Source organism: Bufo bufo, chromosome 1 (genome assembly GCF_905171765.1).
Source record: "Bufo bufo chromosome 1, aBufBuf1.1, whole genome shotgun sequence".
Taxonomy (NCBI): domain Eukaryota; kingdom Metazoa; phylum Chordata; class Amphibia; order Anura; family Bufonidae; genus Bufo; species Bufo bufo.
This window is the reverse complement of record NC_053389.1, coordinates 186,891,077-186,904,988: the sequence shown is the minus strand read 5'-3', so window position 1 is coordinate 186,904,988 and position 13,912 is coordinate 186,891,077. Positions and strand designations below refer to the sequence as shown.

The 13,912-nt window shown below is 42.4% G+C and overlaps 1 protein-coding gene across 2 annotated transcripts in view; it reads left to right on the top strand.

Annotated features, from left to right (window-relative positions):
- TRPM4 (transient receptor potential cation channel subfamily M member 4) overlaps positions 1–9,915 on the top strand; it is a 163,603-nt gene extending 153,688 nt beyond the window's left edge. Inside the window, exons 21-25 of one of the 2 annotated variants that reach the window (XM_040433432.1) lie at positions 4,216–4,397; positions 4,667–4,799; positions 5,339–5,411; positions 7,407–7,503; positions 9,588–9,915. In XM_040433432.1, coding sequence (XP_040289366.1) covers positions 4,216–4,397; positions 4,667–4,799; positions 5,339–5,411; positions 7,407–7,502 — 484 coding nt within the window. In that variant the 3' untranslated portion in view covers position 7,503; positions 9,588–9,915. The remainder of the gene's footprint in view (positions 1–4,215; positions 4,398–4,666; positions 4,800–5,338; positions 5,412–7,406; positions 7,504–9,587) is intronic. The other variant, XM_040433439.1, reaches the window with a different exon arrangement.
- The last annotated feature ends 3,997 nt before the right edge of the window (positions 9,916–13,912 follow it).

The following is a 13,912-nucleotide window of genomic DNA, read 5'->3' as shown; positions in this document are numbered from 1 at the left end:
AGTACTTGAGTCCCAAGACATATGGAGTTAGAAGATGCTTTGTGATCTGCTTCATCTATACTGTACTTGCTTTGGATCCTGTGTGTTCTATGGATCCTGTAACATCTACAAGAGGGAGTCTTGCTATGGGCATAACACATTTTTTTTTTCTTTTTATATATGAGGTGCACAATTCTGTGAGATCTGCCAAGACCCCCGCTGAATGCTAGACTCAAGGGACTGCAGTGCACTGTGAAGCTCCATGCCCCATGCCTCTCATTGGCTTCTCTTGGCTTCATTATGGAGAGACATTAGCACACTGTACATGTCTGTCTGATTGTCTCTCTTGAGTGAATCCAAAGGGACATGGAGTTCCACAAATATGATCTTTTTCTAATATAGTTTTCTTGGAGAAATCGTAGATTTATACTAGAATACTTGCCTTGAAATCTCCCTTAGCAGCGCTCTCTTAAATCAGTGTTGCTAAGCCACATCCGTCTTCCTAATACAGTACAGTGCTGTACTGACCAGGAAGACGCGCTGGGCTAGAAGTTTCTGGGTGTCCTCACTGCTCCCTCACATAGTGGGCAGCAGATTAATATTGTTACATTAAAATATATAATTATACTCCTAGGTCTTTCTCACCGGTCAGCGTGGCCAGCGCTGTCTGTGAATTCTTCTGCTGTATTCCCGGCACGTTGAGTAATTAACCAGCTGCCAGGAGATAAATGTCAGCGAGCAGTAAGCGCTCACTATTGTCAATGAAGAGAGGAAGGGGGAAGCTCTTCTACTGTATAGGACAATTATATACTATATACCAGGGCTGGCCAACCTGTGGCTCTCCAGCTGTTGTAAAACTACAACTCCCACCATGCTTTGCTGTAGTCTGATAACTGAAGGCAGTCTGGGCATGCTGGGAGTTGTAGTTTTGCAACAGCTGGAGAGCCTCAGGTTGGCCATCCCTGCTATATACTAATCTACTGTCCACTATGTGAGGGAGCAGTGAGGGCAGAAACCGGCAACTCCCACCCGAACGCGTCTTCCTAGTCAGTACAGTACTGTAGTGTATTAGGAAGACAGATGTGCCTTAGTAACACTCATTTAATAATGGACATTTATGGGCAATTTTTCTAGTATAAGTATACAAAATCTCTATAAACTATATTAGAAAAATATTCCCTATCTCTGTCCCTACGAATTTGCAAAAAAAAGGCACAAATATGACAGTTACATTTTAATAGAATACAGTATTACTTGCTATGTAGTAAAGTGTGATCCTAAGAAATTCACTATTGTCACTAATAATCCAGCCCACAAATTCCACACATGTTCATATTATATATATATATTTCAGTATGGCGTCTCCATGAGGCACTGCACTCTTTCCTTAAAGCAATGCTTCTAGAGATCAATAACTAAATAATACAGTAATATATTTGTCAAAGTATGCCAAATCCTACCACCAATCTAATGTCTATGGACAGCTACTGTGGGATAAGGAAAGGTTAGAGAGAATTGCTCTAGCTCTCAATTATAGGCCCCTTTCACACGGGCGAGTATTCCGCGCGGATGCGATGCGTGAGTTAAACGCATTGCACCCGCACTGAATCCCGACCCATTCATTTCTATGGGGCTGTTCACATGAGCGGTGATTTTCATGCATCACTTATGCGTTGCGTGAAAATCGCAGCATGCTCTATATTCTGCGTTTTTCACGCAACGCAGACCCCATAGAAGTGAATGGGGTTGCATGAAAATCACAAGCATCCGCAAGCAAGTGCGGATGCGGTGCGATTTTCACGCACGGTTGCTAGGAGACGATCGGGATGGAGACCCGATCATTATTATTTTCCCTTATAACATGGTTATAAGGGAAAATAATAGCATTCTGAATACAGAATGCATAGTAAAATAGCGCTGGGGGGGTTAAAAAAAATAAACTCACCTTAATCCACTTGACCGCGAAGCCTGGCATCTTCTTCTGTCTTCATCTTAGCTGTGTGCAGCAACAGGACCTGTGGTGACATCACTCCGGTCATCACATGATCCATCACCATGGTAAAAGATCATGTGATGGATCATGTGATGACCGGAGTGACGTCACCACAGGTCCTGTTGCTGCACACAGCTAAGATGAAGACAGAAGGAGATGCCGGGCTTCGCGATCAAGTGGACTAAGGTGAGTTTAATTATTTTATTTATTTTTTTAACCCCTCTAGCCATATTGTACTATGCATTCTGTATTCAGAATGCCATTATTTTGCCTTATAACCATGTTATAAGGGAAAATAATACAATCTACAGAACACCCGATCCCAAGCCCGAACTTCTGTAAAGAAGTTCGGGTTTGGGTACCAAACATGTGCGATTTTTCTCACGCGAGTTCAAAACGCATTATAATGTTTTGTACTCGCGCGGAAAAATCGTGCATGTTCCCGCAACGTACCCGCACATTTTCCCACAACACCCCGTCTGAAAGAGGCCATATGGTTACACACAACAGATATATACAGTGGGATGCGAAAGTTTGGGCAACCTTGTTAATCGTCATGATTTTCCTGTATAAATCGTTGGTTGTTACGATAAAAAATGTCAGTTAAATATATCATATAGGAGACACACACAGTGATATTTGAGAAGTGAAATGAAGTTTATTGGATTTACAGAAAGTGTGCTATAATTGTTTAAACAAAATTAGGCAGGTGCATACATTTGGGCACTGTTGTCATTTTATTGATTCCAAAACCTTTAGAAATAATTATTGGAACTCAAATTGGCTTGGTAAGCTCAGTGACCCCTGACCTACATACACAGGTGAATCCAATTATGAGAAAGAGTATTTAAGGGGGTCAATTGTAAGTTTCCCTCCTCTTTTAATTTTCTCTGAAGAGTAGCAACATGGGGGTCTCAAAACAACTCTCAAATGACCTGAAGACAAAGATTGTTCACCATCATGGTTTAGGGGAAGGATACAGAAAGCTGTCTCAGAGATTTCAGCTATCTGTTTCCACAGTTAGGAACATATTGAGGAAATGGAAGACCACAGGTTTAGTTCAAGTTAAGGCTCGAAGTGGCAGACCAAGAAAAATCTCAGATAGACAGAAGCGACTAATGGTGAGAACCGTCAGAGTCAACCCACAGACCAGCACCAAAGACCTACAACATCATCTTGCTGCAGATGGAGTCACTGTGCATCGTTCAACCATTCGGCGCACTTTACACAAGGAGATGCTATATGCGAGAGTGATGCAGAGGAAGCCTTTTCTCCGCCCACAGCACAAAAAGTGCCGCTTGAGGTGGGCTAAAGCACATTTGGACAAGCCAGCTTCATTTTGGAATAAGGTGCTGTGGAGTGATGAAACTAAAATTAAGTTATTTGGCCATGACAAGGGGCGTTATGCATGGAGGAAAAAGAACACAGCATTCCAAGAAAAACACCTGCTACCTACAGTAAAATATGGTGGTGGTTCCATCATGCTGTGGGGCTGTGTGGCCAGTGCAGGGACTGGGAATCTTGTCAAAGTTGAGGGACGCATGGACTACACTCAGTATCAGCAGATTCTGGAGACCAATGTCCAGGAATCAGTGACAAAGCTGAAGCTGTGCCAGGGCTGGATCTTTCAACAAGACAACGACCCTAAACACTGCTCAAAATCCACTAAGGTATTTATGCAGAGGAACAAGTACAACGTTCTGGAATGGCCATCTCAGTCCCCAGACCTGAATATAATTGAAAATCTGTGGTGTGACTTAAAGAGAGCTGTCCATGCTCGGAAGCCATCAAACCTGAATGAACTAAAGATGTTTTGTAAAGAGGAATGGTCCAAAATACCTTCAACCAGAATCCAGACTCTCATTGGAACCTACAGGAAGCGTTTAGAGGCTGTAATTTCTGCAAAAGGAGGATCTACTAAATATTGATTTCATTTCTTTTTTGTGGTGCCCAAATTTATGCACCTGCCTAATTTTGTTTAAACAATTATAGCACACTTTCTGTAAATCCAATAAACTTCATTTCACTTCTCAAATATCACTGTGTGTGTCTCCTATATCATATATTTAACTGACATTTTATATCGTAACAACCAACGATTTATACAGGAAAATAATGACGATTAACAAGGTTGCCCAAACTTTCGCATCCCACTGTATGTAGGTATGTACGTATAGCTGCATTGCTGAATTTCTTTGTATGATATTCTGGTGAACTCTTTGCTCTGCTTCTTATCTCATTAGCTACACGTTCTCCAAAGTGCAAGGTAACAGTGATATATATTGGAAATTCCAGCGATACAACCTGATAGTTGAATATCACAATCGTCCAGCACTTGCCCCACCATTCATCATTATCAGCCACGTTCACACGTTTATCAAACGCAAGATCCGCAAGGTCGAGTCTCAGAAGATAAGACATTTCAGTAAGTATTCCTATAAAACACAATGGAGACATCTTTTCTTCAAATGAAATATTACTCAAAAGTGGCATATCTGAGCATACAATTATGAAAATATGATATGAAACTTGAACTGCTTGTCAAAGAAGTCCTTCGGACTCAACGGAAGTACAACTTACCGTAGATGTTAGTGGGCTCTGTTATGTCATAACTTGGGCCCATGGTTGGAGCTTCTGGTGGGGGTTGTCCGACTCTGCTTGTTAATAGCTGACAATGATACTTTTTGTTTCTAGTGTTGCAGCTGAAGGAGCCTCTAGACAGCAGGATGCTCACATGGGAAGCTGTACAAAAGGAGAATTACTTGGTGAATATAGCCAAGCACAAGAGGGACAGTGACTCAGAACGTCTGAGACGCACATCCCAAAAGTAAGTTATCAGTATCCTCATATAATTTAAAGGCTAGAATTAAATTTAAAGGAACAGTCCAGTAAAAAAATGATACGCTGCACAAACTGTATGCCAGTCTTTACCACAATGCAGCATCAGTTAGGTACGACTAGGTCTGCTGTTGTTTTAAAGAGGTTATGCCATCTGGACATACATGGCATTTCCACAAGATATGCCATAAATGTCCATTAGGTGCAGGTCTCACCCTTGGGACCCACTCCTATCCCATGTCATGTTGTCGTGAATAGAAAGGTTGCCACTCATGCGCCTCTCTCTATTCACTTCTATAAGAATTACAAAATAGCCGCGGGCACGTTCTTGGCTATTATCAGAATTTCCATAGAAGTGAATGGTGAGATGGGCCCTGTTCTTGAGGTAGTCTGACTACTTTTGCTAACACACTCGTTTCAGAGACAGTAGTCAAAGGACCTTTTAAATATGGCATTTGGTGTTTTTTCAATGTAAGCTTGCCCTACTCTGTTGGGTGCCTATTAGTCACACATTTTAAATTTCTGTAGGGTTGATACAGCATTGAAGCAGCTCAATGAGATCAAGGAACATGACCGAAGATTGAAAGCACTGGAAATGGAGGTACCTGTGGTTATATATTTGGGGGCAGAATAGAAATACCAGTAAATACACATAAGAATATACAGTATGACCAGATGCGAGAGCAGAGGCCCCAGGCACTTTTCACCTGCCTCTGTCCTAGGGGCATGGATTTGCCTTCCACTTGACTAGAGTAGCTCTGTCCCTCCATGTAGGCTGCGGCCTGCTTGTTGGCTTGACCACTCTCTGTCTGACTGTAGGCCATGTCCGTGTCTCTGGCTCTTAAAGGTCTAGCATGTGCACCCTAGTCTTCCCCAGCCAATGCTTGGCAACCTGGGGGTTCTTAACTCGCCTTCCCTTGTGGGAAATGGCCTGAGAAATAGATTCCTAGTTGCTGTATTACATTTGTTTGCCTGTTTAATAACTTCTGCTCATTTCCTGGATATTGACCCTCCACTGCATGATATGAACTGTCTGATCTTCGCATTGACCTTTTGCCGTTTAGCCTGACCTGAGGCTGTTTAAAGGATTTTATGTACTCTGCCTCTACTGACCTTGTCCTGTCCTTGACTTTGGTTGCTTGACCTATTGGTGCCCTGCTCTTGACCACCGTCTGTTAGCCGGAGTTAGTGGCCTGGTGGTTCCCCTGCAGAAAAGTCCAGATCCCTGTATAGGGGTTAAAGGGGTATTCCCATCTTAGACAATGGGGGCATATCGCTAGGATATGCCCCCATTGTCTGATAGGTGCGGGTCCCACCACTGGGACCCGCACCTATATTGAGAACAGAGCGGGGAGCGCTGTGGCTGGAGGACCCCAGATTTCCCGGGGTCCGTCCACCACCAAGCGCTAATCCCAGCCTCTCCCATAGAAGTGAATGGGAGCGCGCGGCGCATGCGCGGCCCATGCTCCCATTCATTTCTATGGGGAAGACGGCCCCATAGAAATAAATGGAGAGCGTCTGCGCATGCGCAGTGCACTCTCCTTCACTTTAGGGGCTCCGTTCTCGAATATAGGTGTGGGTCCCAGCGGTGGGACCCGCACCTATAAGACAATGGGGGCATATCCATTGCCTGAGATGAGAAAACCCCTTTAAAGGTAAAAACCAGAGGAATGCCAGGATAACTCCCTTAGTTGTAGCCCAAAGTCAAATTTGTTTGCTTGAGACAGTGGTTTCACATCCACTGCATAACACCAAAGTGTATTACCCACGTTTCATATTGTTTGCCTTCTTCAGCCAAGGTAATTGTGAGAATTCTGGTGTAGTATCTTGAATTGACACAGAGCAATCCCCACCCTCTTTTTTTAGTAGGTTGTCTAAGGCCGAATGCACACGGCCGTGTTCCGTGGCCGAGAGCGCTCCGTGGTATGCTGGGCTGGATTCCTGTTCAGAGCAGGAGCGCACGGCGTCACAGTATATGAGTGTATTACTGTAGTGCAGCGGCGGCATGAAGCGCACGGCGTCATAGCAACCAATGACGCCGTGCGCTCCTGCTCTGAACAGGAATCCAGCCCGCCATACCACGGACCGCTCTCGGCCGTGGAACACGGCCGTGTGCATTCGGCCTAAATCTGGAAATCCACAGTGAGCATAGACCCTAAGAGGTTGTTATATGTGATGCACCATGTAACTTTGGGGTGAGGGCTTTAACAGCTACATCCACGGATTGCCCTTAAAGTAGGTTCCCTTTAAATAAACTTCATGTGAGCCTCCTGCCTTTTTCCTTGTGTGAATCATAGTATCTGGAAGGTGACCTGAGGCTGAGGGTAGAATGAAGCTTGGCACAGATCAGTAAATGTTAAAGTATGCCGGCCCTCTCCAATTACTCCACACAAAAGTGCTGTAACTTTCCAGCCAGACTCCAGGGTTCATTCAAGGAAACCATTGAGATGATAAGGAGAAATGAAGGCATCAGCAGTTTATTTTACATTAATTCTCTCAGTGCAAATTTCCATTGGGTCCATTAGAGAAGCGATAGGTCATAAATCTGTCTCTAATATGAATAAGTGGGTTCACGAGAGAGAATTCTATATTTCAGGTGGATTACTGTAGTAAGGCACTTTCCTGGATAGTGGAGGCCCTGCAAGATAGTGGCACAGTGAAAACTGACAAACCACCTCCTGTGCATAAGTAAGGTAAGTGGCAAACAGGGGCATGGAGCCCAATCATTATTAATCTCTAAATCTCTAGAAGCAGGGTGGAGAAGAGGGAAGCAAACTTCAGGCCTTTACAGGACCATGATGGAGGACTATTTTGATCTTTGTCTGTCATTGTCATTTCCTTCTATGTATGTAATTTTTAGATAAATTAAAGGGGTTGTTCGGGATCAGAGCTGATGTCGTCACTGGCACTAATGGGGGGCTTTACCGCTGCCCAACCTATTTTACAGGCTAGGGCAGCGCTAAAGCCCACCCATTAGTGCTCCAATGCTCATCTCAGAGTGGCTGCCTGGGTCAAGAAGGAGATGTTCAGAAAAATATTGCACATCCTGGTTGTTATAAAACAACAAATTATCATATATTCTATAGAAATAAGCCTTCCACACACAGATCTAATGACTTATTTGTCTTGTGTGTGTATCTCATACTTGTTCCTTATAGCAATAGACACCACCTGTAGCTCTTGTCTGTTATTTTCAGGCATGGGAGAGAGAATGTAATATACATAATAATAATACATTATCGTTTCTATAGTTCAGTGAAAAGCTTAACTTTACTGTACATTTACAGCATTTATCATACATCAGTATTTGATCCAGGCCCTTCTAGTAATCACTGATTTGAGGGAATATGCCCCACATGGTTATACAAATGAATTGTGTTCTGTTGCATGTAATATAATGTATGTTAACAAGAGCTAGCCAGATTTAGGAAGTAGGTCCTGTGGCTGAAAGTATACATATGTACTATAGACAATTTTCATATATATTTTTTGGGATAACTTAGTAATAATTGTGACTATATTAAACGTTGCAATATATCTTATTAAAGGCTCTTAGTAAAAAATAAATTGTATTCTTTAGATGCATATAAAATAAGGAATGAAGCTGTTTTCTAGCGATTTCCATTGTTTCCAGAGCACATGTGCAGACTATGTATCTCCATGGTACACAACAAACTCAGTGTAGTCTAGGGGTCCATTCACACGTCCGCAAAATGGGTCCGCATCCGTTCCGCAATTTTGGGTCCGGAATGTGCTGTCCGCATCCGCATTTGCCCGCAATTGCGGACAAGAAAAGGCATTTTCTATGAGAGTGCTGGCGATGTGCGGTCCGCAAAATGCGGAACGCACATTGCCGGTGTCCGTACGGACACGTGAATGGACCCTAAGGCCTCATGCACACGACCGTTGTTTTATTCCGTGTCCGTTGTGCCGTTTTCCGTGATTTTCTGCGGACCCATTGACTTTCAATGGGTCCGTTGAAAACTCGCTAATGCACCGTTTGTCATCCGCGTCCGTGATCCGTGGTTCCAGTCCGTCAAAAAAATATAACCTGTCCTATTATTTTTGCGGAAAATGGTCAATAGGACCGCTAAAAACACAGAGGCACACAAGATTGTCATCCGCGTCCGTTTTTTTCCTATCATTTGCATGGCAAACCTGACAGATTTTTTTTTACTTTCCTTCATGTCTGGTGATCCTCCAAAAATAAAGGAAGACACACAGAAACAAAAACGGAAACCGATCACGGAACAACGGAACCCCATTTTGCGGAATGGAACGGTCGTGTGTATGAGGCCTAAGGGTGCAAAAAAATTCTGCCTCAAGTGAAGGATACCTAATTTTGTAGTGTTAAGGAGCATGCAGCTGCAGTCTTTCTCCATGTGTGCCATAAATTATTCCAGTCTAAGGCCTCATGCACACAACCGTATGTGTTTTGCGGTCCGCAAATAAAACGGATGACGTTCCGTATGGCATCCTTTTTTTTTTGCGGATCCGTTTTTTTGCGGATCCATTGTAATAATGCCTATCCTTGTCCGCAAACTAGAAAAAAATAGGACAAGCACTATTTTTTTTGCTGAGCAACGGAACGGACATACCGATGCGGACAGCACACGGTGTGTTGTCCACGTTTTTTGCGGACCCATTGAAATGAATGGGTCCCTATCCTATCCGCAAAAAAAACGGAACGGAAACAAAATACGGTCGAGTGCATGAGGCCTAAAGGACACATTTATAAAGAAATAAATTTTTAAAATGTATTTTCTTGATATTGCAGGTGGAAGAGCGCTTTATTCTATGGAAGACTCCATATTGTTTACTGAGCGTACAATGGACAACACCACTATCTGCTTTGGGTCCTACACTTTACAATGAGTTCTGCACAGCCACAAAGAAATGAACTTTCTAAAAGTCCTGTTATTTATCTGTGATCATGGCCATACTCTTTGACCTCATTTCCCTCATTCTAGGCTCACAAGCTATGTACGCCTAACACGCCGAGTTAACACTTTGAGTACAAAGTGTAAATATGATGAAGAAATCTGTAATGAGTGCGGTCTGATTTGATTTTGATAAGTTCATCCATTGCTTTTATAGGCTGGATAAAATAATATATCTGATTAATATCACAGGCGCAGATTAACAGTTGTCTGGGCCCCTGAGTGAAAATAATCATGGGCCCTTTAGTAACCACCATAGTTCTAATAAACTTGAGCCGTCAACATAATGCCTTTGAGCATCATTTACGTTATGGGTTTCTTGTTCCCTTATGTTCAAATGGTCCCCTACCATCGTCTGAGATTGCAAGTGCAATGGTATAACTGCTGCCAAGCTGCTTTCCCCCCATCTCTGTCAGTCATTTAGGATAGACCGGTTGCTACAGAAACAATGTCTAAATGCAGTTATCTGCAAGAGCCTCCCTAGCAACCAAGTCTGTCTCAAATGGCCTAGTCCTTGAGCTAAAGGAAAAAACGGACACTCAACTGAGATCAGAGAAGTGCCAAGGAACCTGACAGTGCAAAACTCAAAATTAGGCCTTATGCACACGACCGTTGTTTGGGTCCGCATCCGAGACGCCGTTTTGGCTGCTCGGATGCGGACCCATTCACTTTAATGGGGCCGCAAAAGATGTGGACAGCACTCCGTGTGCTGTCCGCATCCGTTACTCCGTTCCGAGGCCCAGCTAAAAAAAATATAACGTCCTATTCTTGTCCGCGCTTTTCGGACAAGAATAGGCATTATATTGACGGCCGCAAATTGTGGAAGGCACACGAACGGCTTCCATTTTTTGCAGATCCGCGGTTTGCGGACCGCAAAAAATGGCACTGTCGTGTGCATGAGGCCTTAGCTATTTCTAGCTAATGCATTAGTAATCAGATTTTTGTGAAAATACATATTAGGCCAATTTCTCATACAGTTTAACATCTATATCACAGCAGAACCCCCCACAATGGGCTTGAGCTTAAGGCAGAACTGACACTAAACTGAGATCAGAGAAGTGCCAAGGAAGCCTGACAGTTTAACATCTATATCACACCATGGTTTAAGTGAACTGAACTTAGATTACCAACAGGAATCCTCCCAACCAAATTTTTGGCAATATTCCAAAGGGTCCCATGGTGATCTTTGAATCAGTAAAACCAAATAGTTATTTGGATGTTGTGGTCATAATACGTTAAAATGGCTGTATCATAATAACATAAAACCTATCTTGGTTGGATTATCTCTTAAGAGTTTTGTTTTGTGATATCATGAATGTAAGGCTACTTTCACACCTGCATTTGGTGCGGATCTGTTTTGTATCTGCACAGACGGATCCGCACCAATAATGCAAACGCTTCTTGCATCCATTTGCATTATTCATTCAAAAAAAAATCTAAGGCTGGGTTCACACGAGCGTGTCCGGATGCGTCCCGGTGTATTGCGGCAAACCCGCGCGAGTAGGAATGCAATTGCAGTCAGTTTTGACTGCAATTGCGTACCGATGTTCAGTTTTTATCGCGCGGGTGTAATGTGTTTTGCACGCGCGTGATAAAAAACAGACTGTGGTACCCAGACCCGAACTTCTTCACAGAAGTTCAGGTTTGGGTTAGGTGTTGTGTAGATGTTATTATTTTCCCTTATAACATGGTTATAGAAACATAGAAACATAGAATGTGTCGGCAGATAAGAACCATTTGGCCCATCTAGTCTGCCCAATATACTGAATACTATGGATAGCCCCCGGCCCTTATCTTATATGAAGGATGGCCTTATGCCTATCCCATGCATGCTTAAACCCCTTCACTGTATTTGCAGCTACCACTTCTGCAGGAAGGCTATTCCATGCATCCACTACTCTCTCAGTAAAGTAATACTTCCTTATATTACTTTTAAACCTTTGCCCCTCTAATTTAAAACTGTGTCCTCTTGTGGTAGTTTTTCTTCTTTTAAATATGCTCTCCTCCTTTACCGAGTTGATTCCCTTTATGTATTTAAAAGTTTCTATCATATCCCCTCTGTCTCTTCTTTCTTCCAAGCTATACATATTAAGGTCCTTTTAACCTTTCCTGGTAAGTTTTATCCTGCAATCCATGTACTAGTTTAGTAGCTCTTCTCTGAACTCTCTCTAGAGTATCTATATCCTTCTGGAGATATGGCCTCCAGTACTGCGCACAATACTCCAAGTGAGGTCTCACCAGTGTTCTGTACAGCGGCATAAGCACTTCACTCTTTCTACTGCTTATACCTCTCCCTATACATCCAAGCATTCTGCTGGCATTTCGTGCTGCTCTATTACATTGTCTTCCCACCTTTAAGTCTTCTGAAATAATTACTCCTAAATCCCTTTCCTCAGATACTGAGGTCAGGACTGTGTCAAATATTCTATATTCTGCCCTTGGGTTTTTACGCCCCAGGTGCATTATCTTGCACTTATCCACATTAAATTTCAGTTTCCAGAGTTCTGACCATTCTTCTAGTTTTCCTAAATCCTTTTCCATTTGGCGTTTCCCTCCAGGAACATCAACCCTGTTACATATCTTTGTGTCATCAGCAAAAAGACAAACCTTACCATCGAGGCCTTTTGCAATATCACTTATGAAGATATTAAACAAAATCGGTCCCAGTACAGATCCCTGTGGAACCCCACTGGTAACATGACCTTGTTTTGAATGTTCTCCATTGACTACAACCCTCTGTTGTCTGTCACTCAGCCACTGCCTAATCCACTCAACAATATGGGAGTCCATGCTCAATGACTGCAGTTTATTGATAAGTCTTCTATGTGGGACAGTGTCAAAAGCCTTACTAAAATCTAGATATGCGATGTCTACTGCACCTCACCGTCTATTATTTTATTCACCCAGTCAAAAAAATCTATAAGATTTGTTTGACATGATCTCCCTGAAGTAAACCCATGTTGTTTTTCATCTTGCAATCCATGGGATTTTAGATGTTCCACAATCCTATCCTTTAATAGGGTTTCCATTAATTTGCCTACTATTGATGTCAGACTCACTGGTCTATAGTTGCTCGATTCCTCCCTACTACCTTTCTTGTGAATGGGCACGACATTTGCCAATTTCCAATCTTCCGGGACGACTCCTGTTACTAATGATTGGTTAAATAAATCTGTTAACGGTTTAGCCAGCTCACCACTAAGCTCTTTTAATAATTTTGGGTGTATCTCATCAGGCCCCTGTGACTTATTTGTCTTCACCTTAGACAGCAAACTTAGAACATCTTCCTCTGTAAAGATACATGCATCAAACGATTTATTAGTCATTCTTTCTAGTGGAGGTCCTTCTCCTTTTTCTTTTGTAAAAACTGAACAGAAGTATTCATTAAGGCAGTCGGCTAGCCCTTTATTCTCTTCTACATACCTTCCGTCCTTTGTTTTTAATTTAGTTATTCCTTGTTTTAATTTCCTTTTTTCATTTATATATCTGAAGAATGTCTTATCCCCTTTTTTCATAGACTGAGCTAGTTTTTCTTCTGCCTGCGCTTTAGAAGTTCTTATAACTTGCTTGGCCTCTCTCTGCCTAATCTTGTAGATTTCCTTATCTTCATTGCTCTGGTTTTTTTTATAATTACAAAATGCTAGCTTTTTGTTTTTAATGATTTGGGCCACTTCTGCTGAGTACCACAGTGGTCTCCTCCTTTTTTTGCTTTTACTGACAAGTCTAATGCAATTTTCTGTTGCCTTCAATAATGCACCTTTTAAGTAGTCCCATTTCTCCTGGACTCCATGTAATCCGTTCCAGTCTGATAAGGACTCATTTATGACTAATTTCATTTTTGAAAAGTCTGTTTTTCTAAAATCTAAAACTTTTGTTTTTGCGTGGTGGGACTCTTTCACAGTTCTTATATTAAACCACACTGACTGGTGATCACTAGATCCCAAGGTTTCGCCTACAATGACATCATATACCGAATCCCCATTTGTGAATACCAAATCCAAAATGGCCTCCCTCCGGGTTGGCTCCTCAACCACTTGTTGTAGAGATAACCCCAGTAGGGAATTTAGAATATCTGTACTCCTGGTAGAACTTGCTATTTTGGTTTTCCAGTTTATATCTGGAAGATTGAAATCTCCCATAATGATAACTTCTCCTTTCATTG